The sequence below is a fragment of the Miniopterus natalensis genome, chromosome 17, assembly GCF_054644295.1.
Source record: "Miniopterus natalensis isolate mMinNat1 chromosome 17, mMinNat1.hap1, whole genome shotgun sequence".
NCBI classification, from domain to species: Eukaryota; Metazoa; Chordata; class Mammalia; order Chiroptera; family Miniopteridae; genus Miniopterus; species Miniopterus natalensis.
Genome location: NC_142097.1, coordinates 1,764,068 through 1,791,980, shown reverse-complemented (window position 1 = coordinate 1,791,980; position 27,913 = coordinate 1,764,068). Strand labels below are relative to the sequence as shown.

Genomic DNA, 27,913 nt, shown 5'->3' with positions numbered 1-27,913 from the left:
GGGCTGAAGACAGACACGCGGTTCAGGGTAGAGGCAACAGCGGGAGGAGCTGGCTGGGGGTGGATGGGGCCGACCAGCCGGGAGCAGGCCAGGCCATGGCCTAGAGCGGGTGAGCAGCAGGGGCAGGGGGAGGGGCCACAGGGAAGGACCTAGTGAGACCAATGGCCAATATTAAGGCATAAGTGAAAGGAAAAATGCTTGCATTTGTGGGTCCCAGGAGCCGGGGCCTATTAAGGGAAACCTTCCTAGGATGGGAGCTCCTTGAGGGCAGGGTCCGCTGAGCAGCCCTGAGGGGCAGGGGGAGGAATCAGAGAGGGCCCTCTCTTCCACAAATTCCCAGTCTAGTAGGCGAGACAAACTTATACCCAACAGAACAGAGAGGAACAGACAAAGGGCTGGGGGTGCTCGGTGCACAGAAAGGTCCTTCCACGTGGGTGTTGAGGGGCTTCTGGGAGAAAGTGGCATCTGACCTTAACCCTACAGGCCACATAGGGCATGAGCCCAGAATGCTCGGTCCTCCTGGCCTCTCACCTCGGTTGGTGACAAGAAAGATGACATATTCATCAAAGTTCTCAGAGCGTGTCAAAGCCATCTCAGCACAGATCTCCTTCACCACATCCAGGGCCACCTGGGGGGAGGGAAGAGTGAGGCAGTGCCAGCCAAGGTGGCCTCTGTCCTCACAGCCCACCCAGGGGCCAGGAGACGAAGTGCAAAGTTCCTCAGGCCCCCTGCACAGAGGCCAGGACCTGCTCAGCTCCCTGAGAATCAGCCTCATGCAGGGAAGGTTTATCCCTTATTTGTAGTATGACCCTGAGCTGGAGGCTCTACCTCCTCACAGCTCAGTCTGCTCTTCTGGGAAAGGCTCAGTACCCTTTGGGGCTCACTCTGGAGACTGGGGTGTCCCTGCCCTTCCAGCGGCTGCCTGTGGAGACATCCCCTCACTTACAGTGCATGTTTTGATTTTCAGATGGCGTTCAAGGCCTCCAGGGAGGTAAAAGAGTTGTCTCTTGGAACTGCGGCCCGCCTGGGACAAGGAAGGGTGAGGAGACAGGACAGCTTGGTCTTGCGATCTGGACCAGCCACTGTCCCCTGCCATGGGAGTCCCTAAGCCAAGAGGTTTGGGGCAGGCACATGCCGGAGCACCTACACACTGGAACTGAAGGGCCCTTTGCATGGATATGAACACACAGCAGGGCCTCTCACACTCACCCTGACACACACACACACACACACACACACACACACACACACACAGCCCCATCCCCTGCACACTCACCAACAGGGCCCGAAGCTCCATGCTGCTGGGAAGCTCCAGACGGCCGCCAAAGTGCAAGGTTTTCTGCAGGTTCCGTTCACAGGCCTTGGCGATTCCTACAAAGACAGAGTCAAGGTAGGCAGCAAGAGAAAGGGGCTCCTCTATCCACTAGCCACAAGCCCAGTGGGTTCTCTACACAACCAGTGGGACAAGCTTTTACTTCCCAATTTGATAGCTGAGGAAACAGTTCAGAGAGGGCCTGTGATTTGCACAAGGTCAAAATCTGGAGTATGAGTGCTACACTCAAACACACATCCCACATGGCTAAGGCTTTTGTTTCATCCATAGCCCCCTTGGCTACCTATGAGTCCTGGAAATAGCTGTCACTGGGGGCTTTCCCCTAAGAGGCTGTGTGGCTGTGATGATGCAGCTGTGCCCCTGCCGGTGGGACCTTGCTGACCGCCTCCCTCACCAGAGTCCCAGTGCAAAGACTCCAGCGTTTGCTTCTCCCCATCTCTGGTTAACCAGGGGCAGGGAACGTCCGGCCCGCGGAATCATTTGGTGTAGTTCTGACAGGGCAACCACAGGCAGGACTCAAAATTCAATAAATCGAGGAGCTATTTTCATAGCTAATTTTTAAGTCGATAATTTTGTATGGCCAATGAATGATGTTAAAAATATCCAAATGGCCCTTGGCAGAAAAAGGTTCCCCACCCCTGGGCTAAGCAGTGCCCTCACCCTGTCCTGGGGAGGATCAAATCCAGAGCTGCCTTCATGACTCCAGCTCTTCCCTGGAGCTGGGCCTAGTCACCTCTGAACCTGGGAGTGTGTGTTGATCAAATAAAAGAGGAGGATTCACAGGCAGAGAAAGGGAGGTCCCCCATCTCTTTCACAGCTGCTGTGGTCACCACAGGGGCCCTGGTCTCTTTCTTAGGGGGACCAGGAAGTTGCTATAGAAACAAGGCTGGAAATGACGTTGAGGAGTGGCCCCCTTCCTCCATACCCCAAGCACAGAAAGGCCGGCCGAGACCTTGTCACTAGCTTTGGGCCCACCCCTGCCTGGACCCACTCAAGACCCTTGTTGATTCCCAAAGACCAGAGAAGCAGAGCCTCACCCTAGTACTCCAGGCCTTGCTACCGCCTTCTCTTTTTCCACATGCCACACTTTCCCACCTCCAGACCTGTGCTCCTGCCGCTCAGCCCACCTAGAAATCCCTACCCAGAGCAACACCTCCTCTGGGAAGCCAATACCTCCTCTGACATATCACCCTACCCATTATATCAGACAACCCAGTGCATCAGCCCCTGCGGGACCTCCACAAATGTTTGGGGAGTGAATTAATCTCAGTAAACATTGCCTAGGCATCTGTGAGGGGCCAGGTCCTCCAGATCTCCCCTCCCACTGGCTGCCCAGCCAGTACTCATACAGACAGGCCCTCGGCCCTGGGTCCCCACTTATTGTTGGCTCCTCACCTTGGAAGGGCAGGCCTGGGGTCTGGCTCACATTGTGGAGATAGTGAACGAGGTGTGGCTGGAGGACCTCAGAGCAGCTGTGGTAGGCAGTCACAATGTACAGCAGCCTCCAGCCTCGCTGACAGCTGTCCCTGTGAGAACACACACATAGGACCACATCACAGGTGGCCACAGCACTAGGGTGCCATGCCAGGAGTCTCCTGGATAGGGCTGGAGGTCTCTGGTTCTCAGGCAGCTCCCATGTTCTGGGGATGTTCTTCCCTGCTTGGTGAGAGCAGGGCAGGTGGCCCCAAAGCCATGCAGAAGGTATGTTCTGCTTGGGAAGCCAGGGTGGGAGGCAGGGAAGGAAGGGGATGTGGCCCGCGGCATGCACAAAGAAACACCTTCCCTGGGTAGAATCTCTCTGAAGAGGCTCCTGGGTGAAGGGCCTTGAAGGAGGGCAAGGGGAACCTACTGGGGCTGTGTGAAGGTAATGGCAGATAAGGCCTGGAGTGGGAGTAACGGACTAGAGGACATGCTGAGAGGCTCTAAAATTCCCAGCTGGGTGGAGAGCAAGTGGAGGAGATGGAGGAGATGGGGACAAGACAGTGGGCCCAGTGGTACCAAGAGCAGCACATGCTTTGGGCACTGGCTGCGTGCTGCTCCTGTGTGAGCACAGTTCACCTGCACACTGCCCTGGTACAAGAGTTTCACCTGTGGGGACCTCTAGTGTCTGGGGACAGCACTTATGCTTCCTTTGTCCACACCACCCCTCCCTGGGTCCATGTGGTGTGGAGACGGGCATGAGAGCCAGCTGTGGCCAAGTTAGAGTTCAGCTTCACTCTGGCTGTGATGACTGATTTAGGGACAGCAGTGACCCAGGCCTCACCAATCACGGCCCTATAGCCTTAGCCACTGTGGTTGGTATAGGGGTGGATATGTCTGTGACGAAGCTGGGCTGATGAGACTGGATTGGGGAATTTTTGCTGCAAATATTGGGTCAATCTTGCTTTCTCCGGGATTGCTGAGCTGGGAAAGGTCTCTCCAGAGCCACCATCTTGCAAATCAATGGGAGATGTTGCTTGGGAATGATATCAACACAGAGGAAAACAGGGCCAGGGTATAGAAAAGGCCTGCTCCCTGGTGATACCTGGATCTAGCTATGCCTGAGGCCATATATTGGACCTTCCAGTTACCTTGACCCTCTTTTGCTTAAACCAACTTGAACTGAGTTTCTGTCATTTGCAACCAATAACCTGGATTCACACCTTATCACTGCCATTTTACAGAGGGGAAACTGAAGCTCCAAGAGCAGGAATGGCTTGTCTCAGACCAAGCAATTCCAAATACATGTGCTTTGTCTACTGAGTGAGGAGGACTGGCGAGAGAATCTGGGAAGGGACAGGCCTGGGAAGTGGGAGGCTGAGCTGCCCTTCCTGGACTTGGACACAGTGGAGGAGAGAAAGATGGAGGTAAAGGCCCAGCCCACTCACTGCTTGGTGCTGGTGTTGTCTGTGATCTGCTTCACAATTTGGCAGTAACATTCGTCCTGCATGACCTCATGCTCCCTGCACAGCTGTAGGAGGGAGGGGCTGGTTCACAAGCCACATACCAGGCACATAAGAACAGAATGGGCACTTGGAGATAGGCCTGGTATCCCTTCTCCAGTCCCCTCCCCACCAGTGGGATTCACTCCTCTCTGGGCCACACAAGAAGCTGCCCACCCCAAACTTCTGCAACTCTGGCTGGCAGATGGGGAAACTGAGCCACAGAACAGGAAACAGAGCATCTAGCAAAGTCGGCTGGACTGACCTTCAGGAGGGTGCAAAGCACATCCAGTTCACTCTGGCCCTTCAGTGGGGCGTCCCCCATGAACCGCATCACAGCTGTGGAAATACCTATCCTACTCAGGCCACCAGACCCCCAGCTGTCCACCCGCCTCAGGGGACCCCAGGGTTAGGCCCCTCTTTGAGAGGCTGTGGCCAGGGGCAGCTAGGGCCTTCTCTTCTCTTAAAGGAGCCCCATGTCTGCTTTGGGGGAGGGGAAGCATCTGAGGACCAGGGGAGTGGTGACGACAGGGGTCAGATAGTGTTGGATTCCACCTGGCCCAGGGCCCTGGCCACAGTACCACCCTCAAACCTAGGAACATGTCGGTGGCCGTCCTGTTGAGGCTGCTGTCACTGAGCTCGATGAGGGACTCCTGGAGCGGGGTCTGTGAGGGGAGGAGGTGTGTCGTGATGGGGGAGGGGCATCTGAACAGAGGAGGGCCACATGGTGGATCCTGTCTCATGACAGGAGGGTCCAAGTAGGGAGCCAGGCCGACACGGGACATATGCTGCTCTCAGGCCCTCAGAGTGCTAAGAGCAGGGGTCTCTATGAGGACAAGGCTATCTGTGCCAGGGGCATCACCATTTTACAGATGGGGAAACTGAGGCCTGGGGATGGGCACCTTGGTGAAGCAAAGCATGTCTTCCAAGGTTCTGGACTCCCGGCCCTCCTTGGATTTCAGCCTGAGGCCATCCCTACAACAGGAAGTAGACACACAGGCCACTTGTCTCTGAGCCTGTGGCCCCACCCTGTTCCCACACGGGAAGGCTCCCACAGCTAAGGCTGCAGGTAGGCCTCACACCTGCATGGTTCCTCCTCCCCTCACCAGAGGTGGGGCCTTCCCACTTGGACAGCTGCAAGAAGTCCAGAAGGACCTCCTTAGGGTGGAGATGGGGGGAGGGTCACCACTCACTGGGGCCTCCTCTGAGGGTCTCGGAAATACTTTTGGGCAAACTCCAGCATTGTGTACGGTGGGAGAGCCAGGCGGTCCTCCTCACGGTCAGCTGAGCCAGTCTTGATGGGGGAACCCTGCAAGAGGGCAGGAGGTAGGAGGGCCTGTCTAACCCCCGTCGCTCCTCCACCCCTCTTGACCAGGTCACAGCCACCATGTGCCCAGTGGACCCCATCCCCTGACCCACTTGGCCACGCCCTCCACTGGGCCCATCCCTGCCTGGGGATGGTCTCCCCAGCTGCCTGGTGGAGCCGACCTCACTCTACCTCTTGCTAACACACTCCACGTGCCCCACCCTGTCCCACTCACCTGGCCCCATTCTGACACACTGGCCTGGTCATAACCCTTCCGCTGACTCTACCCTTCTCTACCCCATTTGGCCACATCTCCAACCATCTTGGGTCACATCCACAGGTCACTCGTCTGACTAACCCTATCAGACTCACCCCATCCCAGGACTGGCCAACACCGTAGGCTGGCCTTGTTCCCATCCACCTCCAGTCAGGGTGACCCCTTGCTGGCCCCATCTATCTCACCTCTCTCCTGCGGCCCACCTCCCATGCAGCAGCTGTGGAGGCCACAGCGGCAGCCACGGCAGCAGCACGACCCCTGCTGGGCTCCGCAGGCAGCTGCAGGAAGTCAGGGGCAGCCACGGGCTGCACCAGCTCAGAAGGGAAGCGTCCCACGCGCCCGTGGATGGTCCCGAACCTCCAGCCTAGGGGGCGGGGAAGGAGTCTGAGGCAAACAGGAGGGAGTCCTCTTGGGACTAAGGGACTCTCTAGGGACACTGGCGTAGCTTGGTCGCTCCCTCAAGCTCGGCAATGGAGGCATGCCGTGGAACCTATTTACAGATGAGGACACGGGAGGCTCAGGGAGGGAAGGCTTTCCCTCAGTGGGAAGTTGAGCAGCATTTGTGGCACAAACATGGAAACACTAATGCCCACAGAGACCCTTCAGTCAGATATGCAGGCAGAGGGCTGGGCTGGATGGTCACCGGGAGTCACCTTAGGAGACCTGGCCAGGCCAGACCAGACCACTTTGGGGCACTGAGAAACCCCCATCCTGCATATGTAGTGTGGGCGCATGAAACCAGGTGAGCTCTGCTTAGGGTTTCCAGGTTCTGGAGCGCTGGGGAATGTGCAGGCGATCCCAGGCTCCCTACCGAAGTCAGGGCCTCTACGCTGCAGCTCCTCCAGGTACACGACCTTCTTGCGGACAACACAGCCGGCACTGTAGCCTGTGGGCCAGGCTTATGTCAGCAATTGCCAGGGAGGCCCCATTGCCCAGCCTCCCCCTCTTGTGCCCACCTCATCCCAAGGCACTGACCCATTCGAGGGGACTCTGGGAGCTGCAGGTGGATGATGTCGCCCTTGTGGAAGGCCAGCAGCGACGGGTCCTCAGGCAGGAAGTTCCTCACAGCAACCACGTAGTCCGAGTCCTAGGTTAGCAGAGGCAGGGTGAGGGGCCACGGTCCCTTCCACCTCCTCCCAGAGGCCCGGGGCCACCCCCTGCCCCTCACATCTGCAGGCATCCCTCCCAGTTCATCAGAGAACATTTTCTAGGTGAAAGTGGGTGGGGCATTCCAGGTAGAAGGGTAGAAGGTTAGAGGCCCAAGCCTGGTGAATATGGATGGGTGTTGTAGCACGTGCATATGCCTTACCCCTCTATCCCTTACCAAAGCTTCCCCACTGAGGCCAGATGCTGGGCCTGAGGCAGAGATCGCATATTCTTGGCTTGGGGGCTGCCAGGCTGGGGGAGGGGAGGGGGTGGGCCCTGACATTGCAGTGAGCAGAGGTGGGCAGTCACTGCACGAGGGTGAGGAGCACAGCTGCTGTGGAGCTCATAGGAGGTGCTGTGACATCCTTGAGGGCATTAGAAAAGGTTTTTGAAGGAGCAGACAAAGACTGAAGGGCATCCCAGGTGGAAGGCACAGCCTGCACAAAGGCCCGAAAGCCTACAGAAGTCTATGTAGGCTATGGCTACTAACACACACATATCCATACTTCCCAGGCAGGTGTGGCTGGTGTATCTGGGGTGGGAGAGCCCTGTTCTTGGGGCCCTCGACTCTTGGTGTGGGGTGGGGGGCATCTGTAGGAGGGCCCTGACCTTCTTCAGCTCCAGGATGAAGTCATCCACCAGGGTCTTGACCTGCTGAGCTCGGGCTGAGAAGAGGATGACCTTCTCACTGGCTAAGTTGAACTCCAGCATGTTCTGGGAGGGGATGGTCACAAAAAGGATATCTGCAAAGCTGGAGGATGGGATGGTGGCATGAGGGCAGGAACCTATGACCAGAGGGACGCCCTCTACTCCACCCATCCTGCTCCATTTGCCCCTGCCCTGTCCCATTCCCGAAACCCAGCCCCACTATACCAGAGCGCCTGGGACCCAAGGAACTTCCCCAGCCTCCCCTTCTTGATCCCTCTGTGGCTTCGGCTCATTGCCTACTACCCTTTGCACCAACAGACCAGTCCCTCCCACTCTCTGCTATCTATCTATCTATCTATCTATCTATCTATCTATCTATCTATCTATCTATCATCTATCTATCTATCATCTATCTATCTATCTGTCTGTCTGTCTGTCTATCTATCTATCAATCATCTATCTATCTATCTATCATCATCATCATCATCATCTATCATCTATCTATCTATCATCTATCTATCATCTATTCGCCTCTGGATCCAATCTCATTAAACAAATTCTCTCCTTTTTTTAAAGCAAGGAGCTTGTACTCAACTGGCAAGCCAGCCTCCATTCCTGTCCTGTGCTGTAAGGGACAAAAGGGACTGTTGGCAGGAGGCCGGAGGACTCAGCAAGGCCTCACCCTGGAGCTCCTTCCCCTTCCAGGCTGCACCAGAACAGTCCCTGACTACAGTGAGCTCTGTGAGGGCTGGGCTGGGGTGTGGTCTGGGAGGCAGAATGGCAGGGCAGGTTCCTAGCTCATCTACTTCCTGGCGGTGTGACCTGAGACAAGCACCTTCTCTCCCTGAGCCCATTTCCCCATCTCTAAAATGGGCTGGATTAAAGGGCTTGGCACAGAGCCTGCCTGGCACATTGTAGATGCTCAGTAATCGGCTACAGAAAGTCAGTGAGAAAATGCTGATGCCAGTCTGTGCCCCAGTGTCCATCTAGCCCCCTTTCCACCCGCCTGCCAGTCACCTGTATGTGCGCAGGACACGCAGCTGCCCACTGGCCTCCCGGTTGCCCCTGGCCATCTGGAGGAGTTTGATGCCTGTGTGGGACACAGCTAGGATCTGGACGCCAGTGCCCACGCTGCCCTGGGGTGGGGATAAGGGCATATGATGGTCTTCTAGCCTTGTCCTTAAAGCCCGTGGGCTGGGATAGGGGTGGGGGAAGGTTGGCAGGTGGCTCGTACCGTGGCAGGGAAAAGGCGGGAGAAGTAGACCTCCCAGCTGTCCCGTGCAGTGCTGACCACAGCCCGTTTCACGCTCTCCGTCACCAGGGGCCGCTGTGTGTCCAGTTGGTTCTGTGCTAAGGGATATTAGGTCGGGTCAGGACCTTCCCTGAATCCCCTGCTGGCCCACACTGCAGGGAGGAAGACTGACACTCAGCAAGGAGGTAGGAGATCGCTGTGCTCCCAGTCCCAGACTGGGAAACCAATACACAGAGGTAGATGGGATGGCACAGGCCACCTAGCCTGGCAGGTAGAGCTGACCTCAGACATGTCGCCTGGCCATGGGAGAGCCCAGCAGCTGAGCAAGGAGGGGTGTCTGGGAGGTGAGGGGGGCTAGGCTCATCCCTTCCCTTCCCTCCCACTGTGGTACCAAATAGGGCCTTCATCTTGAGCCTCTCGTCCTCAGAGATGCGCAGGCAGGCCTCGGAGAGTGTATCATGCAGGATCTGCGGGAATGAGCTGTAATGTGGGTGGCCAGAGGGACTCCCCCAACTGGGATCCCAAGCTGGACTGTTCTAGGAGGAGTGGAAGTTCCATGTATGCAGCTGTTGGGTCATCTCAGTAAATCAGATCCCACTTACACTCTCCTTTCTCCTACCTCCACAAGTCATGCCACCTATCCCGGGCCTCAGTTTTCCAATCTATACAATGGAACTTGGATTTGACCTCTGGGCCCTGTCTAACTCAGACAAACTATGAGTTTGGTTAGATGGGTCTGTGGGCTTGTTGACCCTAATCATGGGAGTAGGGGATACAGTAGAACAGCTTCCCATTCACACCATGCTCAAGAATGTGCAAGCAGAGTTTGCAGACAGCTAGTCCATGTACCCACTGCCCTGCTGAGTACACTGAGGCAGAAAGGGAAGAGAGGGCCTCACCTGCCGGAACAGGAGATCTAGTTGCACAGGGTGGCTGTAGCTGTCCTTTGGGTAAAACACCTGTGGGGGTAGGGCTTCAGTGAGGACCTTCCAAAGGCCCCCTCACTTTGCTTTACACCTGGCCCCACCTCCTAGATACAGCCCTGCTCTATACCAGCGGCAGGTTCTCTAGCTTAGCTCCACTCTGACCTGGTTCTCCAATCCGGGTGGGCCCCTCTGCCCCTATTCAGCCCCTCCCCTGGCTCCGGGCACCTCTTTGCGCAGGAAGATCTGCCAGGGGGTGTCCTGGTAGCCATAGAAATTGGGGTTTGGGAGGCGGTGTAGCTGCGTCTGCACTGGTTCCTCAGGAGGGTCCAGCGACCTCGAAGGAAGCGCTGAGGAGCACAGCAAGTCAGGAAGACATGAGGGGGGAGGGGGGACCAGCTGGGGAGGGGATTCTAGGCAACCTCGTGTTGGGGAAGGGGTGGGGTAGAGTGGTATCCCACCCCCTTGGCCACAGACACACCTGATCACATGCATGAAGGAATACTCATACAGCCCAACCCTTCATACAACACATATGTAGAGTACCTAACGTATGCAGGTCTGCTAGGGGCTGAGGATGTCACGGGGTAGACAAGGCGCCTAACTTGAGTTTAGAGTCTCCTGGCAAGTGTGGGTGAAAGAGACAATTCAAAAATGACAAAGCTCCTAGTGCTAGGAGCTAGGAGTCAAAATAAAACGGTGATTTAGGAAAGGGTCTGGGGGCTGGTCTGTGAGGGTCCTTCAGGCGGGCAGTCTGGCAGACCTCTCTGAGGGGGTGACATCTGAGACCTAAATGATAAGAAGGGGCCAGGCAGGCAAAGACCTTTTGGGGAACAGCATTCTAGGCAGAGGGAACAGCAAGTACAAAGGCCACAGGGCAGGAGTGGGCGTGGTGTGTCCAGTAACACTGAGGAACAGAGTGTGCCAAGGGGAAAGTGGGAGGAGACAAGGTTGGGGAGATGAGCAGATCTCGTAGGCCACAGTGAGGACTATGGAATTTCTCCTAGGAGCTGCTGGAGTGTTTTGGCCAGGAACTTGATTGAGCTGATTTCTCTCTCTTAAGACCACTGTGGCTACCATGAGGCAAAGGATGTAGAGGTTAGGGCTCCAACTGTGATGTCAGGAGGCCTGGATTTAGATCCCTGGCCTGACACTTTTATGCTCTGTGATCTTGGGCAAGTCATTTAACCCCCTGTACCTCTGTTTCTCCATCTGTAACATCTGTAGGTAGAGATGGTACTGTGTCTAGGGTTTTAGTGAAGATTTAGTAAGGCCAGGGTGGGCCTGGCCTGAAATCAGTGTTAAGTGCTGACATGCTTCACAAATGTCCACACAGTAGGTGTACATGGGCTCAGGACATGGACACACTTGCCACTGACATGCAGACTGAGACTCACTTGTGCCCACACAGACTTACTAATACACTTGGACACCTGCCCTCTTGTCCCTCCCTCCCTTTCCTGCTCCTCACCTGCAGTGGGCCTCACAGATGGCCTTGGTGCGCTGGTCACTGGCTTCACCAGGGCCACGGCCTCCCTGGGCACCTGTCCCCACCCCAAAAAGTGTTCAGGGGGTACAGGTGGGCCCATGGAGAAAGAAGCAGCAGGGCCCCACCTTATGGGGCAGCTGGTTTCTGAGGCTCCCCTGGAAGCCCCACTTTGTCTTCATTCTGCCTGGGCACAGTCAGACTCTGCCCCTCACCTGAGTACCAGGTGCTGTCACCATGTGGCTCATCTGCCCCTTCAGGATCATCAGGGCTTCCTCATGGGGGTCTGGCCGCTTCCCGAACACCCTTCCGCAGTCCTTCCTGGTGAGTTGGACACTGAGTTCCCCTTCCCAGTCACAAATTCCTAAAATAATGACCCTCTTCCTCCACCCCCGTCATTATAAATGAGAGCCCAGAATGGTTCTCATCAGAGCCAGGCCTGCAGTCACACAACACAACCTAGAAAGCAATTGCGTCTCCCTCTGCCTGAGGGGATCATGTGGAGCATCTGCATATACAGATTCACTCCCTAAACATTGCTGGGCACTCAGGCCCAGTGAGGAGGTCAAGCGTCTGCAGGGGCTGGAGGGCTGGGTGGGGCAGAGCTGACCTGAGGGCCTTGGGCTGGCCTCCCTGCGGTGGCTGCTGGTACTGCCTGACGATGTTCTTGATCTGCTGTGTGGGCTGCGGGAAGTGCTCGGAGTTGAGGGTGGAGTACCGGACCAGCTCTGGGCAGGGCAAAGCTGAGGGCAGGGGTGAGGGTGGGGACAGGGTGAGACCACACCTCCCAGTCCCGCAGTGCTGGGAAACTTCCCACCAGCACCGCAGCAGGGATAGGACACTTACTGGTTTCTGGAGAAGCCCGGTCCTGAGCTAGAATGGGGGCAGCCACAGGCTTGGTGGGGGGCTTGGGGGCCTTGGCCAGAGGGGCTGGGACTGAGGGCTTTGGAGTGGAGCGCAGGAGCACAGGCTTGGCTGGGGGTCCAGTGCCTATGAACTTTGGCCGTGCCTCTGGTGCTAGGGGCTTCTGCAGAGAGCAGGGTGTGAGGTGAGCTTCCTGGGACACATCAGCTTGCCCTCAGAGATTCCATGTCTGCCCAGGATGGGCTGTGGGGGTCCTAGCTCAGAGAGGTACAATGAATACAATGATGCCCTGGAGCAGCACAGCACTCACTTGGGCAGCCAGGCTCACCTCAAGGGGTAAGGGCTGTGGGGTGGGACTCAGGGGCTGCTGCTGGAGTGCCATGGCCTGCAGGGTCATCTCCCTGGCCTGAGGAGAAGCGGTGGTGATTACCAGGCAGGCCCATGCTCTGGGGACTCCCTGCCCCTCTGCCACAGTCCCTCTCCACTCACCAGCAGCACAGCCTGCTTGTGGATGAAGGCCTGCTGCAGAGCCAAGGTGGAGGCATCCAGGCCTGGGACTTCAGGGAGCCGGGTCAGAGGGAGCAGATCCCAAAGTGTGGGAGATGAGGGAAATGGGAATTTCCTACCACATCCCACCCCCCAGTTGTCTCACCTCCACCATGCCCATGGCTGCCTCCATTTTAGCACGGGAAGGAGCCCAGAGAACCAGCGGGGATCCCAGCCTTGCCCAACCCTGGACCCAACCTTGGGGCAGGCACTGACTTGGCTTTGGCTCTGGGGGTCTCTTGGGCGTGTCTTCAGTGCTGCTACTGCCACCTCCACCAGGCTGGCCTCCCCCTTTCATACGGTAGGCAATGGTTGTTGGCTTCTCCAGGTCCTGGGGGCAGCAGGTGGCTCGAGTGACCGCCTCAATGCTGTCCTCCCAAGGTTCCAAGGCAACGGCACCTGACACCAGCCTCCTCCCCCATCCCAGGGGCCTCCCACCGGCCCAGTGTCTGCTGTATGCCCAGCCTCTGCCCATGTGCATTGTCAGGCCTCCCACAACCTTGCAAGCTCCCAACACACCACACGCCTTTCACAAAGGAGTAAACTGAGGCTCAGAGAGGGCCTATTTGCTGCTCAGGGCTGCACATCATGCCATGGAGGGGCCCTTGGGAGTTCTCAGAGTGAGCAAGGGTGTCTGAGGGGGCTGGCTCCCACAGGACATGGGGGAGGTCCTGGGCCTCTATCCAGGAGCATCTCTAGCCGAGAGAGTACCCTCATCCTTTGCTGAGTCCCCAGCAGGGACCCAGATGAGACATGCCACCCATGGCCCTGGCTATGTCACCCTGTGGATGTGTGTGACTTGGTGTGTACGTGCTGTGCCTGCTGTCTGCAAATACCCCACTCATCCCTACCGCATCCCCATAGGACAGCACAGGGTCGAAGAGGCTGTCCAGGTAGCAGTCCAGCCCTCTGTGGGACACAGCAGGCTCTCCAAGGCTGTCTAAGTCTGGTAGTGGGGGACACACACAAAAGTAAAGTTATTTTCTCCTGCTAATCACCTACCCAGCCCCCAGGTTCCCTCCCCACCAGAGACAGTGGCCACTGCTGGCTGACCTCGGTGGGTGGTTGTACCTCTCTGGGCCTCAGTCTCCCCATTTGCACTGTCCTCATTGTGGCTGCAGTACCCATTGGAGTCAGCGACTTTGGGCACATGCCCCTGTGGCTGGGGCCTAGTAGGGGTGTCCTCGTCCGAGTCCCAGCTGTTCCCAAACACCCTGTGGGAAAGATGAACACAGAGCATCTGACCCCTCGAGAGACCCAGGCCCTCCCAGCACCCCCCCCCCCCCCAATACAGTACTCTGGAATTGAATGACTCTTTAAGGCAGGGCCCTTTGGTAAGACCCATCTCCTTCTGAACCCTGAAGCTCAAGTTCAGAACTCAGCTGCTCCCAGCAGCCAAGAGGGGCAGTCCTGTGCTGGGACAGGATCTGTATGAGGGGGCCCAGGTAGCCACCTACGCTCTCAGGCCTCCCCTGGTGGCCATGGGCTTTTCTGCACCCACAATGAAGTAGGACTTCTGTCGTGGGAAGTCCCTGAGCAGCTCCAGGTCTGACACCAGGTCCAGCACGTAGTCATGGCCTGCCAGCTCTGCCCACTGAGCCCCATTCTTCATGGCCACTGTCCAGCCCCGCCAGCCGTCTGCCAGCCCCCTGGTGACAGCATATGAAGGGATATAAATGAGGGATGAAGCCAAGAGGAGACTCTGGGATATAGGCAGACCCCAGGCATGCCCAGAGTGGACCCCGTGGGGCCCTTTGCGGAATCTGGCCTCCTTCCCCTCCCTCCCTCCTTCCCAGGTGCATAAGGATGTGTTGGGCAGGTCATTCAGGTGCCAACCTGTGCCTTAGAATGTCTCCAGCCACCTCTTCCCCTGTGCTCCAGGAGTGTACTGGGCAGGAGAACTGGTCACCTGGGACAAGAGCAGGTGCTGAGCTCAGCCTGGGAAACCTGCAGTCGGTCCAGCTCTACTGCTCCTCTGCCCACTTCCTGCGCTTAGGTCGCTCACTCTTGCCCAGGATCCTAGGTCTGCACCTTTTCTGCCGCAGCTCCTTCTCCACATTCCAGGTCAACTCCACACCCACAGGAAGACCTCTTTCCAGGGCCACATCCAGCAGGCCCCTCCCCAGCTCTAGAACCTCCTGTGACTTCTCCTGACCCAGAGCATACTGGGGCCTGAGGGAGGAAAGGCAACCAAGGCGGGAGAAGGCAGCTCACCATTAAAGCAGCCCACTTCCAAAGCCATGCTGGCCTTCTCCTGGGTTGCTATCCACTCAAGCTGGGTCGGAGGGAAGGTGCGGGCAGCCCCAGAGCCCTGCTGTTGGGCCCGGCCCATGGCCTGCATGAGGCGACGTTGACACACGGCCTGGAAGCCATTCTGCCCATAATCAGACACAAACCTGATAGGTAAGAGTTAGAGCCAAGATGAAGACAGATCTGAGGCTAGCCCAGGGTGGGGGAGAATTCTGAGGTTAGTTTAAGGGAGGCCCAGGCTAGCCCAGAACTTTAAGGTGAGGCCGAAAAGGTCCTAGGATACCCCAGAGTTCTGAGGCTAGGCTAGAAAAGAAGGGTACCAGGCTAGCCCAAAAGTATTTCAAACCAGCATGGAGTTACAAGGATAGGCCAAAGAGGTCCCAGGATGGCCCACCTAAGCTTGTTGGAGCAAAATGTCATTGATAGGGTAGGGTCTGCTGCACTATGTGGGCAAGAAATGGGACTCTGGAGGACTCTGCCCTCCCTTCTTTTACCCGGCAACCCTGGCTGGTTATCTGTCCTCTCTGAGCCTGCTGCCAAGTTCTCACCTATACAAGAGATGGCTGTGAGAGTTCAACTTGACCTGGACCACTGAGCCTGATCCCTACCAGTGGCAGGCATTCCTCATGCCTGGCTCCCTGTCCCCCTCTCAATTGCTGGGGTGCCTGGCCAGGAGCAGCAGAGGAGCGGGACCACAGTGGCTACAAGAGGGAACTAGAGCTGTGCCCACAGGAAGCCCTGGACAGGCAGGTGGCCCTACCCTATTGCCATAGATTCATAAGGCTGGCAAGTGAGCTGCCCATCCACTGCACATGGCCCAGTGAACCTCTCTACACTCTGTAGCTCACAGCCACCCGTAAGGTGGTCCTGTCACCATCCCTAATTTATAGGTAAGGGAAGAGGTTCAGAGAGGAGCCATGACTTACTCCAGGTCATACAGCTGGTAAGTGTCACAGCGAGAATTCACACCAGGGCCTGCTTGAGCTCTTTTCCTTGCCAATCACCCTTATCACCCAGTGGGGTGACAGCATCACCCTCTTCCTCAAGGGGCTGCCAACGGCTGCCCCCACCTAGCACTTACCACATGCCCATCTAAGCACTTCACATGTATCCTCACACAGCCTATGAAGTAGGTATTCTTATTATTCCCATTTTAGACTGAAGAAACTGAGGCTCAGCGAGGCTAAGTAATTTGCCTAAGGTCACACAGCTCTGATATGGTTGAGCTGGGACTTGAAAGCAGACTGCCAGTCTATGCTTCTAACCACCTCACTATACCCCGATGATGTGAGAGGTCACTGCCTCATTTCCAAATTCCCTACACCCTGGTTTTGCCACCCACTGAGCTTTGAGAGCCCTACCCTCCACAGTAAGTCCAGTGGAGACAGAGAGCAGCCCCTGACTGCCCTCCGTGCCTGAGCTTCATGCACAGAGGCCTCACTCCTGGCCTGACCTTTAATACTGCACCCTGGCCTTGTGCCAGGGTCACTGTCCTCATCCCAGCCCCCAGGTTCCACTCACTTGAGCAGGTACTTGCTGAGGCGCGAGGAAGGTGCAAAGCCGCTGAGGCAGGCAGCCAGCAAGAGCCAGCCCCGCTCGGCATTGTGGGTACTGGGGTTGCGCCACACCTGGTTGGCCAGTTGTGCCAGGATCTCATCCCGTAGTTCGGGCACTGCCAGCCCTTTCTGTACAATGTAGTTCCCGAAGATGTTTTCCTGGGCACCATGCAGGTGGGGGTCACCCATGAAACGCAGGATCTGGGCCACAAACAGACTGTCCTGGGCTTCTCGGAAAGTCATTCCTGCCAGGTTCCCAACCCCAACACGCATCCCTGTCATGTCCTTCCCGTGTGTCCCTCTGCCCATATAAAAGTCCCCCACGTTACAATATAATAGTTAATCCTATACCAAATGACCAGGCAGTTCACTCCAGCCATGGGAAAAAGTCAAGATCCAACATGCATGCTGACTCTCTCTCCTGCTCATGAACCTTCTATAGCTCCCATACAAACTATCCCTGCCCAGCATCCCTGGCCTCCAACAGGAACCTCATCTCTGGCTCCATTCAGACCCAAGAGGGGCCATATATCCGACTAGGTTCCTCCCATGGAAGCACATTTCTTGGCTCTGTAAGGCCCTTGGGACGAAATCCAAGCTCCGGGTTTGTCAATCAAGGCCTCCTGACTCCCTTGCCTCTGCACTCCTGCTTCTCTGTTCTAACCACATCAACTTCCTCCTCTCTCTGTGCCTTCTCCACTTGCCCTGGCTGGGAGACTGACTCCTCCTCCTACTCTAGCTCAAATGCCTTCTCCTCCAGGAAGCTCTATCTGACCCTGCCCAGGGCTGGATCAGGGGACCTGTCTGGACTTCCCAGCCTCCATGCCTCCTGCTGTCCATGCTGGTGGGTCACTGGCCAGATGTGCTCTGCCTCCTCCTTCAGACTGGGAAGTCCTGAGGAGAGAACCTGGATCTGTTCTTGGTGTCCCTGGGAATGTCCAGAGACGCAGCCTTTTTGCCAGGAAGAAGACTGGGAGAAGAAAAGCTCTCTACCCCCAGATCTCAGCCCAGAGAGGAGGCCAGACCCCCGACAGAAACCTCTCCTCCAAGGACGACTCCTTGGCTTGTGGCTTTGACTAGTGGATGGTTCCAGAGAGCAGGATGAGTCGTCCCATGGCCTGACCTCAGCTGCAGGGGCTGCGAATTCAAAGGTGGTCTGGACAGACCCGTACCAGTTTGAAGATGCTCACGGCTTCTGCGTGGTACTCTACTGGCAGCCCAGTGAGGGGCATCCTCAGGGGCACTGTCAGCATCCCAAAGGCAGGTTCCTGAGGGCACAGGGCAGACACATGGAGACAGAGCCAGGGCTGACAGGCACATCTGGATCCACTACCCTGTGCCAGATGGGAGCACAAACGCCTAGGAGGCAAGAGCTCCTGTCCCCAATGTGTAGATGAGGGCAGACACCAGCCCTCAGAAAGGTGGTGGTAGAGACAGTCTGAGCCCCCATCTAGGCCCTTCCTGGAGAACAAAAAATTAAAGCAGGGGTGACAAACTGTAGCTCCACCGATTGTTAATTGTAAATTTCTGATGTATTTCCACACTGATTGGCAAACGGCCACTTCCCGAGGCCCTGTGGACCCTCCACTGCTATCCAGGCCCCCATGGGTGCCCCAGACTCCTCATGATCCAGCAGCTGATGGAAGGGCTCATACCTGATGCCACAGGGCGTGGACAGGAGCCTGCCACAGGCTGAGGACAGTATCAATACTAATATATCTGCACCCACTGGCCTGGGCTGCTTGGCTTATGCCAGCCTTTACCTTAAAGTGGCACCGGACAAACTTGGCCATGGGGTAGTTGTTGATATCCAGGGGAAGAGTGACACGGGGCTCAGCCTGGAGCCGGGGAGTCCGCACAGAGGCCACCCGGGGCACTTGGGCTGTCCTGAGGCCTGTGGAGAGAAGAGGGCATGAGATACCTGGCTCCCTCGCCCACCTATGCCCATTCCCACCACACCATGCAGCACAGATGTACCTGCCACTGCTCGCAAGAGCCCAGCCAGCTCTGCTGGTACCTCCAGGTGTCCTACAGCTACCACCTCCCGCTTTCTCAGCTCCTGGAAGAACAGCCCATGGTGAGGGGACAGGCCTGCCACAACCCCCAGATGCCATCCTCCCTTCCTGTCCCCTGCTGCCACCCAGCCCCCACACCCACCTCCAGCTCCCGTAGCCGCACCTCCTCCACCCGGAGCCTCCGCTCTGCCCTCAGCTGCAGGAGAGCAGATGGTCAAGGCAGGGAATGGTGGGCGGAGGCCATGGCAGGTGAGCCAGGGACAGGCCAAGCCAGCTCGCACAAAGCGGCCGGAAAGGGAAACAAGGGCTTGCTTGCCTGGTTTCTGGAGGCAACTGCCCCACCTCACAGATGGAAGGAGGCAGAGGTGTGGCCAGAGAAACAGGGAGGGGGAAGGAAAAAGAGCAAGAAAGAGATGAAGGCAAAGGGCAGGTGTAACACTGGGAAAAGGGAGAGACGCCCGGTGCGCTCTCCTCAAAACCTCCAGTAAGCACAGCAGTTCTTCAGTGTTTGGTGGTTACATTTGTCTGGTGTTGGTTTACATGACAACGGGCCAAGACTGGCATCAAGGTAAGAGCAAAACCATACTGGGTGCCAAATTCTAATCGTACCCGATTCCTGAAGACCCCACTGTGAACCCAGCACCAGGACAAATCCTTCATGTGCACTATGCACTTAACCTTTTCTGCAACCCCGAGGGGAAGATAGGGAAGTAAGGCTGGGGAGGGGCTGAGGCCACACAGCTATTGAGTGGCAGAGCGGGGATTCGAATCCAAGACAGTTTCCTCCTGGGAGCTAAGTGCCTCCCCCCCATCCCTGCCGCTCCCTGGACCCAGACAGGACGGGCCTGGCTCCTGGGAGAAGGGCAAGAAGAAGGCCTGCACCTTCAGGTGGCGCCGGTGGCTTGTGTACGTGTTCACCAGGGACCGGAACTTCACCAGACTCTTTCTCATCTGCTGATACCGCTGCCTGGGGGTAGGAGGAAAGTATCTTGGTGGAAACGCTTAGGGGTTGGGGTCATGGGTAAACAAGGGACAGAGGTACCTGTGCCAGCCTTGCGCTGGTGCCACACTTCACTCTGGGACCCTTTGGCACAAAGGAAACTGGAGCTCAGTAGGGGGCAAGAACTTGCCTAAGGTCATACAGCAAGTTAAGTGGCAGAGCCTGGATTAAGCCACTTGGATCATGTACTTCCTATTACGTTGGAATCCCAGGGTCCCTGAGATGCAGGGTGGGGTCCTTTTGGCTGGTTGGATTCCCACCCACCAGTCACAAGGGCCAGGGGGTGGGACAGAAGGACATCCAAAAGCAGAAACACAGAGAATCTGACCATCCTTCCAGCAGAAGCTCCCACTCTCAGCTCGCATACCTCCAGGAACAAGGAGCTTGCTACCTAAGTTCAGGCATAACCTCTCCCAAGCCTAGCTGTAGGGCTCCAGGGAGTCCTGCCCTATGTGGGCTGCACCTGGCCAGGTAGCCTCGGGCTCGACTTTGCAGCATGATGATCTTGCGGCGCAGGGAGCAGAAACGGCGCTGAATGAAGAAGCCACGAAGGCAGCGTTGCAGAGTGAGGGCTGCCAGATTCAGGACGTGCTCCCGCATGCTCTCCAACAGCTGGTGTAGGTGTTCCTTAAGGAAGAGCTGAGGACAGAGACAAGTGCTGAGGCTGGTAGGGCCCAGGGAACTGGACTCAGGACCCCTCCCTCTCCAGGAGTCTAAGGAGACAGGACAGGACAGGACAGCCTCCTGGAGCTGGGTGGAGGGTGGGTTGGGTTTGGAGAGAGGGAAGAAAGGGTGAAGGCCCGTTAGGTGGTAGGAACTGCTGAGCAAGGTCTGGAGGTAGGATTAGCGTTTCGATTCCCGAGCTCAACTATACTTCCTCTGGGACAGTAATCTCTACCTTGGGCATTTCTGACTCCACAGCTTCAGTTTTGAAGCCCCTGAACTTGGGCCCTCCAGGGGCTGAGTGTGGGGTGGAACTCACCTTGCTGATGCCAACGCGGTACATATTTGGCATGACTGTGCAAAGGCGGCTCAGCACGGACACACACATGTCCCCACTGGCTGGCAGGTTGTGTTCAAGGGCCACTAGACAGCGGTACCTGCAGGGTCCCAAATTCAACCTGCGATTTTGGGACCTACTACCCCAGTTGCCCGCTAGATCAGTCACCACCCCTATCCCCGTCTCCAGGACGCCTGGATCCCAGCAGAGGCTCTACTCAGTGTCTTCTAATTAGCAAAAGGTGCTCTCTCCTCAAAACTTGGCTTACTGCTTTTTAGGTGCCAGGAAATGGTAAAAATGGTTTCGGCAGACTAAGGTACCTTACTGCCATCTGCTGGGAATTTATGATAATAACTATTAAAATTGTTTCTCTTTGGAATCAACACATAATAAAACTATAAAAAACACAAAACTATAAAAAATGCAAAACAATAAAAATCTATACGCCACATAGCGGCTAACACGTGGTGGTCTTGTGTCGCGCACCACCTGAGCAACTGTGCATAGCAAGCCCTGTTCTGCCTGGGTTGTGTATCCCTGGGACCAAGGTGGGCGGGGTAGAGGTCTGTGGAGCTAAGGAACCATGTGATGGAGGTACCTGTCAATGAACACCTGGAAAGGCAGCCGCACTGGAAAGCCCTCCTTGCGAATCCGCACAGTCTCCAGCACCCCTGAATAGCGTAACTGTGCCATGACCACATCTGCCTCAAAGAGGCCTGGCTCCTGTGGAGAGGGCCCAGGTAAAGTCTGCACATGGGTCAACTCACGCGCAAAGGGCACTGTCAGCGGCAAATAGTCCCCATGGTGGGCTGGGCAGATGGAGGTCCAGAGAGGCAAAAGCATTTGGCCAAGGTCATACAGCATAGGGAAGAGAATGTGGCTCTCCCAGGGACCTCAGCCATCACGTACCTTCTTGTGATTGGGCTTCAGGCAGCGCACAAACAAGGGGTTACACCTGCGCAAGGGTGGGAGGAAGGCAGTGTAAGGCCCCAGAGAAGGAAAGTGCTCATCCCTGAGGGTCATAGGTGAGGCTAAGTCCTGCCCACCTGCCACACCCACCTCTCCATCTTTTCGATCAGATCTAGGAGTGACTGCTGGAACTTAGCTGCCACTGTGTGAGCCTTGTAGAGTCGGGTGATGGAGCTACTCTTGCCCAGGCGTTGAGGGGCAGCCTGTGGGGCATGGCTGGAGAAAAGGTGTGCCACCACCTGGGCAAGCATGGGAAGCAGGCCCAGAGCAGTAGTCAAGGTACCAAGGGGAAGAGGTAGGGGCCGAGAGAAATGGAGAGGAGAGAGAAAGTGAGAGAACAAAAGGAGTCAAGTCTCCAGACCAAGAAGGACCAGAAAACTAACACAAGGGACCCCTGCCTCTTTTCCAGGCCACTGTCCTCCTGGCTTGCACATGAACCAAGTCAGTGCTCAGTACCTTCCAAGGGACCTGCCCCATGGTTGGGCTGACTTCTTATTTCAGTCTGGGGAACACATTGGCTGCATGGTCATGAACTCTAGCAATGACCTCAGGAGGAGGATGCCCATTTGACAGATGAGGAAATGGAGGCCCAGAGAGGGAGTAGGTGGCAGAGAATGCCAATGGGAGAACCACTTATCAAGCAGATGGAAGAGGGGATGGGCCTAGGCTGGGTGGGTGTGGCCAGGATGTGCCAAAGGAGAGACCCAGCAATCCAGTGGGGCCAGCCAGGGGCATGGCCTTTACGGGGCAGGGCCAGGAATGGGAGAAAGTACAGAGCAAGGCAAGGCTGGGTGGGTATGGGGTTAGGGTTGGGATGGGATCAGGGCCTGGCTGGGGTGAGCCAGAGGCAGGACCAGGCTAGGGTACCTCCCCATTTCTTGGACTGGGAGAACTGCATGACTGTGGGCTGGGTGCTCTGGGGCAGGGCCAGAACAGGGGGAGGTGAGGCTTGCTCACTCGTGTCCGGCTCCGAACGAAAAGGTCCAGCACATCCTGGCGCACCTGGTCATGGTTCTTGTCCAGGAACTTGTGCACCTAGAAAGGGGGAATGGCAGGGCAGCTGGGGCTGGAACCAGCCCCCCCCATGCAGCCTGGGGCACAGGGTAGAGGGCTAACCCATCCAATATGCATCAGCCTGCCTACTACTGTCTTCTTGCCTTCCTCCCTGCAGCCCTTGGGTGACCCTGGCCCTGCACCTCCAGGACACTGTCTCCGTCTGTCCTAGAAAGAACTGGACCCATCCCCCTGATATGGTCCCCTCCCCTCCTGTCCCCACTATCCTCCCCACTCCCAGGGGAGGGGGCACTAGCCACCTTCACATGACTAGTCCGGGGCTCGGTCCCATCCTCAGTGGAGGACACTGGCCTGTGCCCGTCCTGCAGATGAAGAAAATGCGGCCCAGAGGGGGATAGGGGCTTAGGATCCTGGCCTGAGACAGCCCCAGGGCAGGAATGTGCCTGATATAACAGTGATGACAGCTACCCCAATGAAATCATTACTGATAATAGCTACTCTTTATGAAATCCACCCTAGGCCTAGATTTCTCACACCCATGTATAATAACAGTGTCCAATAGATGGACACTGTTATTATACCCATTTTCCAGATGAGGAAACAGGCTCAGAGAGGTAAAGTGATTCACCCAAGGTTACATAGCCAAGGGTCAGCAGGGCCAGAACTGGAACCAGGGGGGAGTGTCTGGAGCCCATGTTGTGCTTTTACGCCTCCAGCATCAGGGCACTGGAGGCCCTGAGGGCTGTCTTGGGTCTCACCTGGTAGGTGACTTTGCCTGCGTAGTGCTTGATGGTGAATTCAGGCAATGGCATCTTGGGTTTGGAGTAGAGTGGGTTGGCGCCATGGTGGTAATGGCACTTTTGCAGAAATGTATGGTCTGTGGCCTGGGGGCAGGCAGGGTTTAGTGAGTGGGCAGGGGGCCTGGGCACCCTGTTCCTGGCTTAGTGGCAAATTCTCCAGCCCTGACTGATCTCCAGTGATCACTGGGGAGGAGGAACAAGTCACAGCTTCCCCTGGCTCCCTGTGTGGGAGGCCTCAGTGAACCCCTGCAGACAAGTGTGTCTGGTTAGCTTCCCAGTTGCCTCTCCTCCAGCCCAGCTGCCTTTGCACTCTCTAGTCCTACTGCCCGGAACACCCACCCCAACCTTGTGTTTTCCAATAAGTATCTGAGGCCCAACCCCAAGGTAACCTCCTCCATAAAGCCTTCTAGAACGCCCCAGGCTGGTGTAGCCCCTTGTCTGAATCCTTGTAGTCCCCTATCCAGGTTGTGAATGGCAGGTTGGGTGTCCTGAGCCCTCCTCCCAGGCCAGGGCAGAGAGAAATGTAGGACTCAGGCCTGATGAGGACAAGAGGCTCACAGACCTTGAGCAACCTGACCAGGCTCACACAGTGCCCATGGGTCACCTGGGGAAAGCAACACTGGTCATCAAGGATGCGCAGGATGCCATAAGGCTTCAGTGAGATGAGGTTGATGCAGGGCTGATTGTCAGCAAAGGTGATCTCCCGCCAGTTGATCTGTTCACGGATGTACTCCTCCTGCAGGCAGCAGGGGCTCAGTCACCTAGTTCTGTTGAGGTTCCACCCACCCTGCCTCCTAGGCTGAATCCATCTGAAGGGGCCTGGCCAGGGGCGCCTCTGCTTATATACCTCCTAGCACATGGAGCTCACTTTCTAGCAGAGCAACATGAACCATTTCTAGGCCCTTCTCCTCCCTCTAACTAGGACAGTTCTGCAGAGGGTGAAGAGGATCCCCCAAGAGGGCTCTTCCCTGGACTCCTCACCCCAACATCTGCCCCTCCAGAACCCAGGCCTTCTCATGTGTTGATCCCCAGCTTACAATACCTTTCCTTCCATTTGGTCTACTGACAACCTCCGATTTGCCCTTAAAGAACCAGCATATCTCATCTGTCACTAAGGAGGCCCACTGGCCAGTGAACATGGGGATGGGGGAGGCCCTGCATACCTGCTCCTCCTGGAAGATGATCTTGTTGAAAAGGTACTGAAGGTTCTCGTTTGCATAGTTGATACATAGCTGCTCAAAACTGTTGAAGCTCAGGTCCTGCCAGGCAGATGGTAAGGGTGGGCCTAGTCCCTCCTTGGCAGCAGCCCATCTCTCCCCTCCCAGGGTCCTGCACCCCCCCACCCCCCAGCTCAGGCTCAGTGCCCTCTGCCTGGAGTCTGACCACAGGTGCCCTGCTCAGAACCCTCTATGGCTTCCACTATGCACAGGTGAGAGCCTGACAATCTAGGTCCCAGTGAGAGGCAGCTTAGGTAGTGGTTGAAGACCCAGGCTCTGAAACCTTCTGCCAGGATTCCAACCTTTCTAACTATGTGACTTGAACAAGCTAACTGTACCTCAGTTTCCCAATCTGTGAAACAGGGATAATGACCGTACCACATTCATAAGGCTGCTGTGAGGATTAAGTGAATTAGTAACATAAAGCACTTAGAATAGTACCTGGCATGCAGTAGGTACCATATGAGTATTAGCTGTCACTTTTATTTTTATGATCATGCCATCTCACACTATTCCTTTCACTGTGCACTCAGAACAGTGCTGTGGTCGCATCTCTCCACCCCAGCAAATGAATGCCAGCTCTCCAGACACCATGCCCCACCACACCTCTCAGCACGTGCAATGTGCATATGCTATTCCCTCCACCTTTACTGCTTCCTCAGGAAACAGCTCAGGGATGTCTCCTCCCTTTCTAGGAAGACTTCCCTCATCCCTGCCCAGCTAAGGGTTTCCCCTAGGCCCCACCAAGGCCAGGCTGACTCTGTTACGGCTCTGACCATGTGTGTTCGTCAACTTCTGTCCCCATGCCCACCCAGTCCTCCTGGAACCTTCCCAAGGGCAAAGCCCAGGTCTGGTCCTTTCCAGGGTCCCTTGTGTTGCCCAGTACAGGGCCTGGCACCCAGAGGCCACAGGGAGTGCTTGTGGGAGAATAAAGGAAATGGTAGAAGACAAGGGAGATGATAATAAGGGGGGGGCACTGAACAAACAATGGTTGTGTTGTCAACAGAGAAATGTGAGAGAGATGAAGCCTTACGTCCCCCCACCCCTTACCCACCCACGAAGCCCACCTCAAAGCCATAGATGTCCAAGATGGCGATGGACAGTGCGTCCTGCTGGGGGGATACCAGTGCATTGACCCTGGTGATGAGCCATCCAAACAGCAGCGCATATAAGACCTTGGCGATGGCATCCCTGGAGCAGAGATGGTATTGGGGTGGGTGTGCACAGTGTGGGGCTAGACATCTGGAGGCTTGGGCAGGAAGGGGTGCAGCCTCACCTGGCATCCACGGCACTCTCCACGGTCAGGGGGGTGAAGATCTTCTCTCGTATTGTCTCCTAAGGAGGGACGTGGCCCCTGAGTGACAGCAGGCTGGCCACCACCTCCAGGAAGTCCCCAGAGGATTGGGGTGGGGTGGGAAACGGAAATGGAGTGACTGGTCTTAGGTACACAGTAGGCCAGGGGTGGAACAAAACACCCTTTCCTCCTTTCTGCCTGACTGTGCTGGTCGGGGTGGGGCTACTGGCCTAACGGGAAAGACACAGCATAAGCATACATGACACAGTGAGGTCAGCTGTGGGAAGGGAAGAAGGGCCAGGGGTTGTAGGAGGCAAGAGGAGGTACCAACCCAGCCAGGCGTAAGGAACAGCCATTTGGAGGTGAGGATAGCTGTGCTGGGTCTCAAATCAGGAGTAGGGGTGAAAAGGGAGGAGCATTCCAGGCAGAGGAAACAGCCCATGCAAAGGTCTGGAGATTGGGCACCTAATGCCTTTGGGGTCTGAGGTTAACCCCCTCTGGGCCCAATCCAGAAGGTGGATGGAAAGGGGGTGAGAGGGCCCCCCCAGGACGGGGCACAGAGCAGCATTGCAGGCGCTGGCAGGAGGCTTTGATGGCGTCTCCAGTGCAAAACTCACGGTCACTTTGAAGGTGATGGCCTTCTGTAGGCCCTCAGGGGAGATCTGCAGCAGCTCTGCCACGGCTTGGATCTCCCGGGCGCTAACCACTGAGGCCACCTCCTGTGCGTCTGTCTATGTAAAATACCAAAAGGACTGTGTTTTGAGCTAAATAAGCTGATTTTAAAGTTCATAAAAAAAAACATAAACAAGCTAGAAGAGCCAGGAAAATTCTGAAATAGGAGTGCAGGGCAACCTAGGAGATGGTAAAACACATTACAAAGCTATGGTAATTTAAACAGATAACAGACACATAGTATGTAAATTGATTAATGAAGCACAATAGGAAGTCTGGAATTAGTCATAAATGTACACAGGAATTTAGTATATGACAAATTTGTACCTCTCAAGTGGGGGAATTAGTATAATTGAGTAACTGCCTAGGAAAAGAAATTGGATGCCTACCTCACACCTTACTATGATAAATTCCTGATGGACCAAAGATTTAAATGTGAAAAAAACAAAACAGGAAAACCATAAAAGATCTTGAAAAAATTATGGGAGAAAGCTGTTTTAAGAGAGATAGGTCTCTCTAAAAATGATAAAAACGCTAAAATTTATACAAGAAAAGATTGATTAATGAAGTACCTGAAAATATTTTTAAAAATCTATATGGCCAAAACCCAAACACCAAAATACCTGGAAATAAAGTCAAAATATAAATGATAAACCAGAAGACATAATTACAATTCATATCAAAGAAACAGGGCTTACGTCCTTAACATATGTAAAGAGCTCTCATACATCAAGACAAAGGTGAACTCCAAAGTGGGGGAATAAAGAACTAACGATATGTGTATGATGTAACCTGAAAGGCAAATATAAATGGTTCCTAGGCCTCTGAAGAGATGCCTGTGTCCCAAGGTTCCCGAGGCCCCATGGCAGGCTGTGACATTCTCTCACCTCATACTTCTCAAAGTAGACATTGCCCAGGTGCAGGATGGAGGCCAGGATACGGAAGATGCTGTCCTGGTCCTCCCCACTGAAGCCCAGCACCTCCATGGCAGCAAGGAGCCGGCGGAAGTCGTCTGCATCACTCTTCCCTGAGATCTCACAGTTCCCACCCTAGGCAAGGGCAGACCCAGGTGTCAGGGACCCTGGGTGGGGCTGGGAGCCCTTAAGGACCCTGCTCTGTCTGGACCTGCAGCATGGCCCAAGCCAGCCACTCAGCACTCATTTCATCCCCATGGGCCAGGAGGCTCTGAGCAGGTACTGTACATTTCCTTCCTTTAATCCTCACCACATCCCTGGAAAGTAGTACCGTGCTATCCCCATTTTACAGATAAGGAAACTGAGGCACTAGAGGGGAAGTATAGTAGCTCCAGGCTGCTTAGTTCTGTTGCAGTCTCTAGAAAAGTGGAGACTCATGTAGGCCTCCTCTACCCCAGATTTGACCCCTGTTTAAGTGCCACGATGAGACACCTCACATCCAAACTTGCC

The 27,913-nt window shown here is 55.7% G+C and overlaps 1 protein-coding gene across 1 annotated transcript in view; it reads right to left on the bottom strand.

The window, feature by feature from the left end:
• MYO15A (myosin XVA) overlaps positions 1–27,913 on the bottom strand; it is a 50,129-nt gene that overhangs the window by 9,014 nt on the left and 13,202 nt on the right. The window contains exons 11-58 of the mRNA XM_016196490.2: positions 27,377–27,538; positions 26,435–26,548; positions 25,800–25,858; positions 25,591–25,714; positions 24,470–24,565; positions 23,911–24,042; positions 23,265–23,390; positions 22,450–22,527; positions 21,583–21,731; positions 21,433–21,478; positions 21,122–21,246; positions 20,506–20,623; positions 19,987–20,162; positions 19,406–19,490; positions 18,486–18,567; positions 18,272–18,402; positions 17,681–17,776; positions 16,474–16,709; positions 14,917–15,098; positions 14,539–14,611; positions 14,160–14,351; positions 13,774–13,916; positions 13,554–13,648; positions 12,919–13,033; positions 12,646–12,713; positions 12,485–12,562; positions 12,139–12,319; positions 11,903–12,035; positions 11,508–11,613; positions 11,278–11,350; positions 10,035–10,156; positions 9,783–9,842; positions 9,275–9,350; positions 8,866–8,981; positions 8,649–8,767; positions 7,593–7,734; positions 6,813–6,924; positions 6,649–6,723; positions 6,023–6,201; positions 5,448–5,563; positions 5,157–5,229; positions 4,847–4,919; positions 4,520–4,593; positions 4,201–4,283; positions 2,729–2,859; positions 1,277–1,371; positions 947–1,024; positions 532–628 (exon numbers count right to left, since the gene is read on the bottom strand). Coding sequence (XP_016051976.2) covers positions 532–628; positions 947–1,024; positions 1,277–1,371; positions 2,729–2,859; positions 4,201–4,283; positions 4,520–4,593; positions 4,847–4,919; positions 5,157–5,229; positions 5,448–5,563; positions 6,023–6,201; positions 6,649–6,723; positions 6,813–6,924; positions 7,593–7,734; positions 8,649–8,767; positions 8,866–8,981; positions 9,275–9,350; positions 9,783–9,842; positions 10,035–10,156; positions 11,278–11,350; positions 11,508–11,613; positions 11,903–12,035; positions 12,139–12,319; positions 12,485–12,562; positions 12,646–12,713; positions 12,919–13,033; positions 13,554–13,648; positions 13,774–13,916; positions 14,160–14,351; positions 14,539–14,611; positions 14,917–15,098; positions 16,474–16,709; positions 17,681–17,776; positions 18,272–18,402; positions 18,486–18,567; positions 19,406–19,490; positions 19,987–20,162; positions 20,506–20,623; positions 21,122–21,246; positions 21,433–21,478; positions 21,583–21,731; positions 22,450–22,527; positions 23,265–23,390; positions 23,911–24,042; positions 24,470–24,565; positions 25,591–25,714; positions 25,800–25,858; positions 26,435–26,548; positions 27,377–27,538 — 5,395 coding nt within the window. The remainder of the gene's footprint in view (positions 1–531; positions 629–946; positions 1,025–1,276; positions 1,372–2,728; positions 2,860–4,200; positions 4,284–4,519; positions 4,594–4,846; positions 4,920–5,156; positions 5,230–5,447; positions 5,564–6,022; positions 6,202–6,648; positions 6,724–6,812; positions 6,925–7,592; positions 7,735–8,648; positions 8,768–8,865; positions 8,982–9,274; positions 9,351–9,782; positions 9,843–10,034; positions 10,157–11,277; positions 11,351–11,507; positions 11,614–11,902; positions 12,036–12,138; positions 12,320–12,484; positions 12,563–12,645; positions 12,714–12,918; positions 13,034–13,553; positions 13,649–13,773; positions 13,917–14,159; positions 14,352–14,538; positions 14,612–14,916; positions 15,099–16,473; positions 16,710–17,680; positions 17,777–18,271; positions 18,403–18,485; positions 18,568–19,405; positions 19,491–19,986; positions 20,163–20,505; positions 20,624–21,121; positions 21,247–21,432; positions 21,479–21,582; positions 21,732–22,449; positions 22,528–23,264; positions 23,391–23,910; positions 24,043–24,469; positions 24,566–25,590; positions 25,715–25,799; positions 25,859–26,434; positions 26,549–27,376; positions 27,539–27,913) is intronic.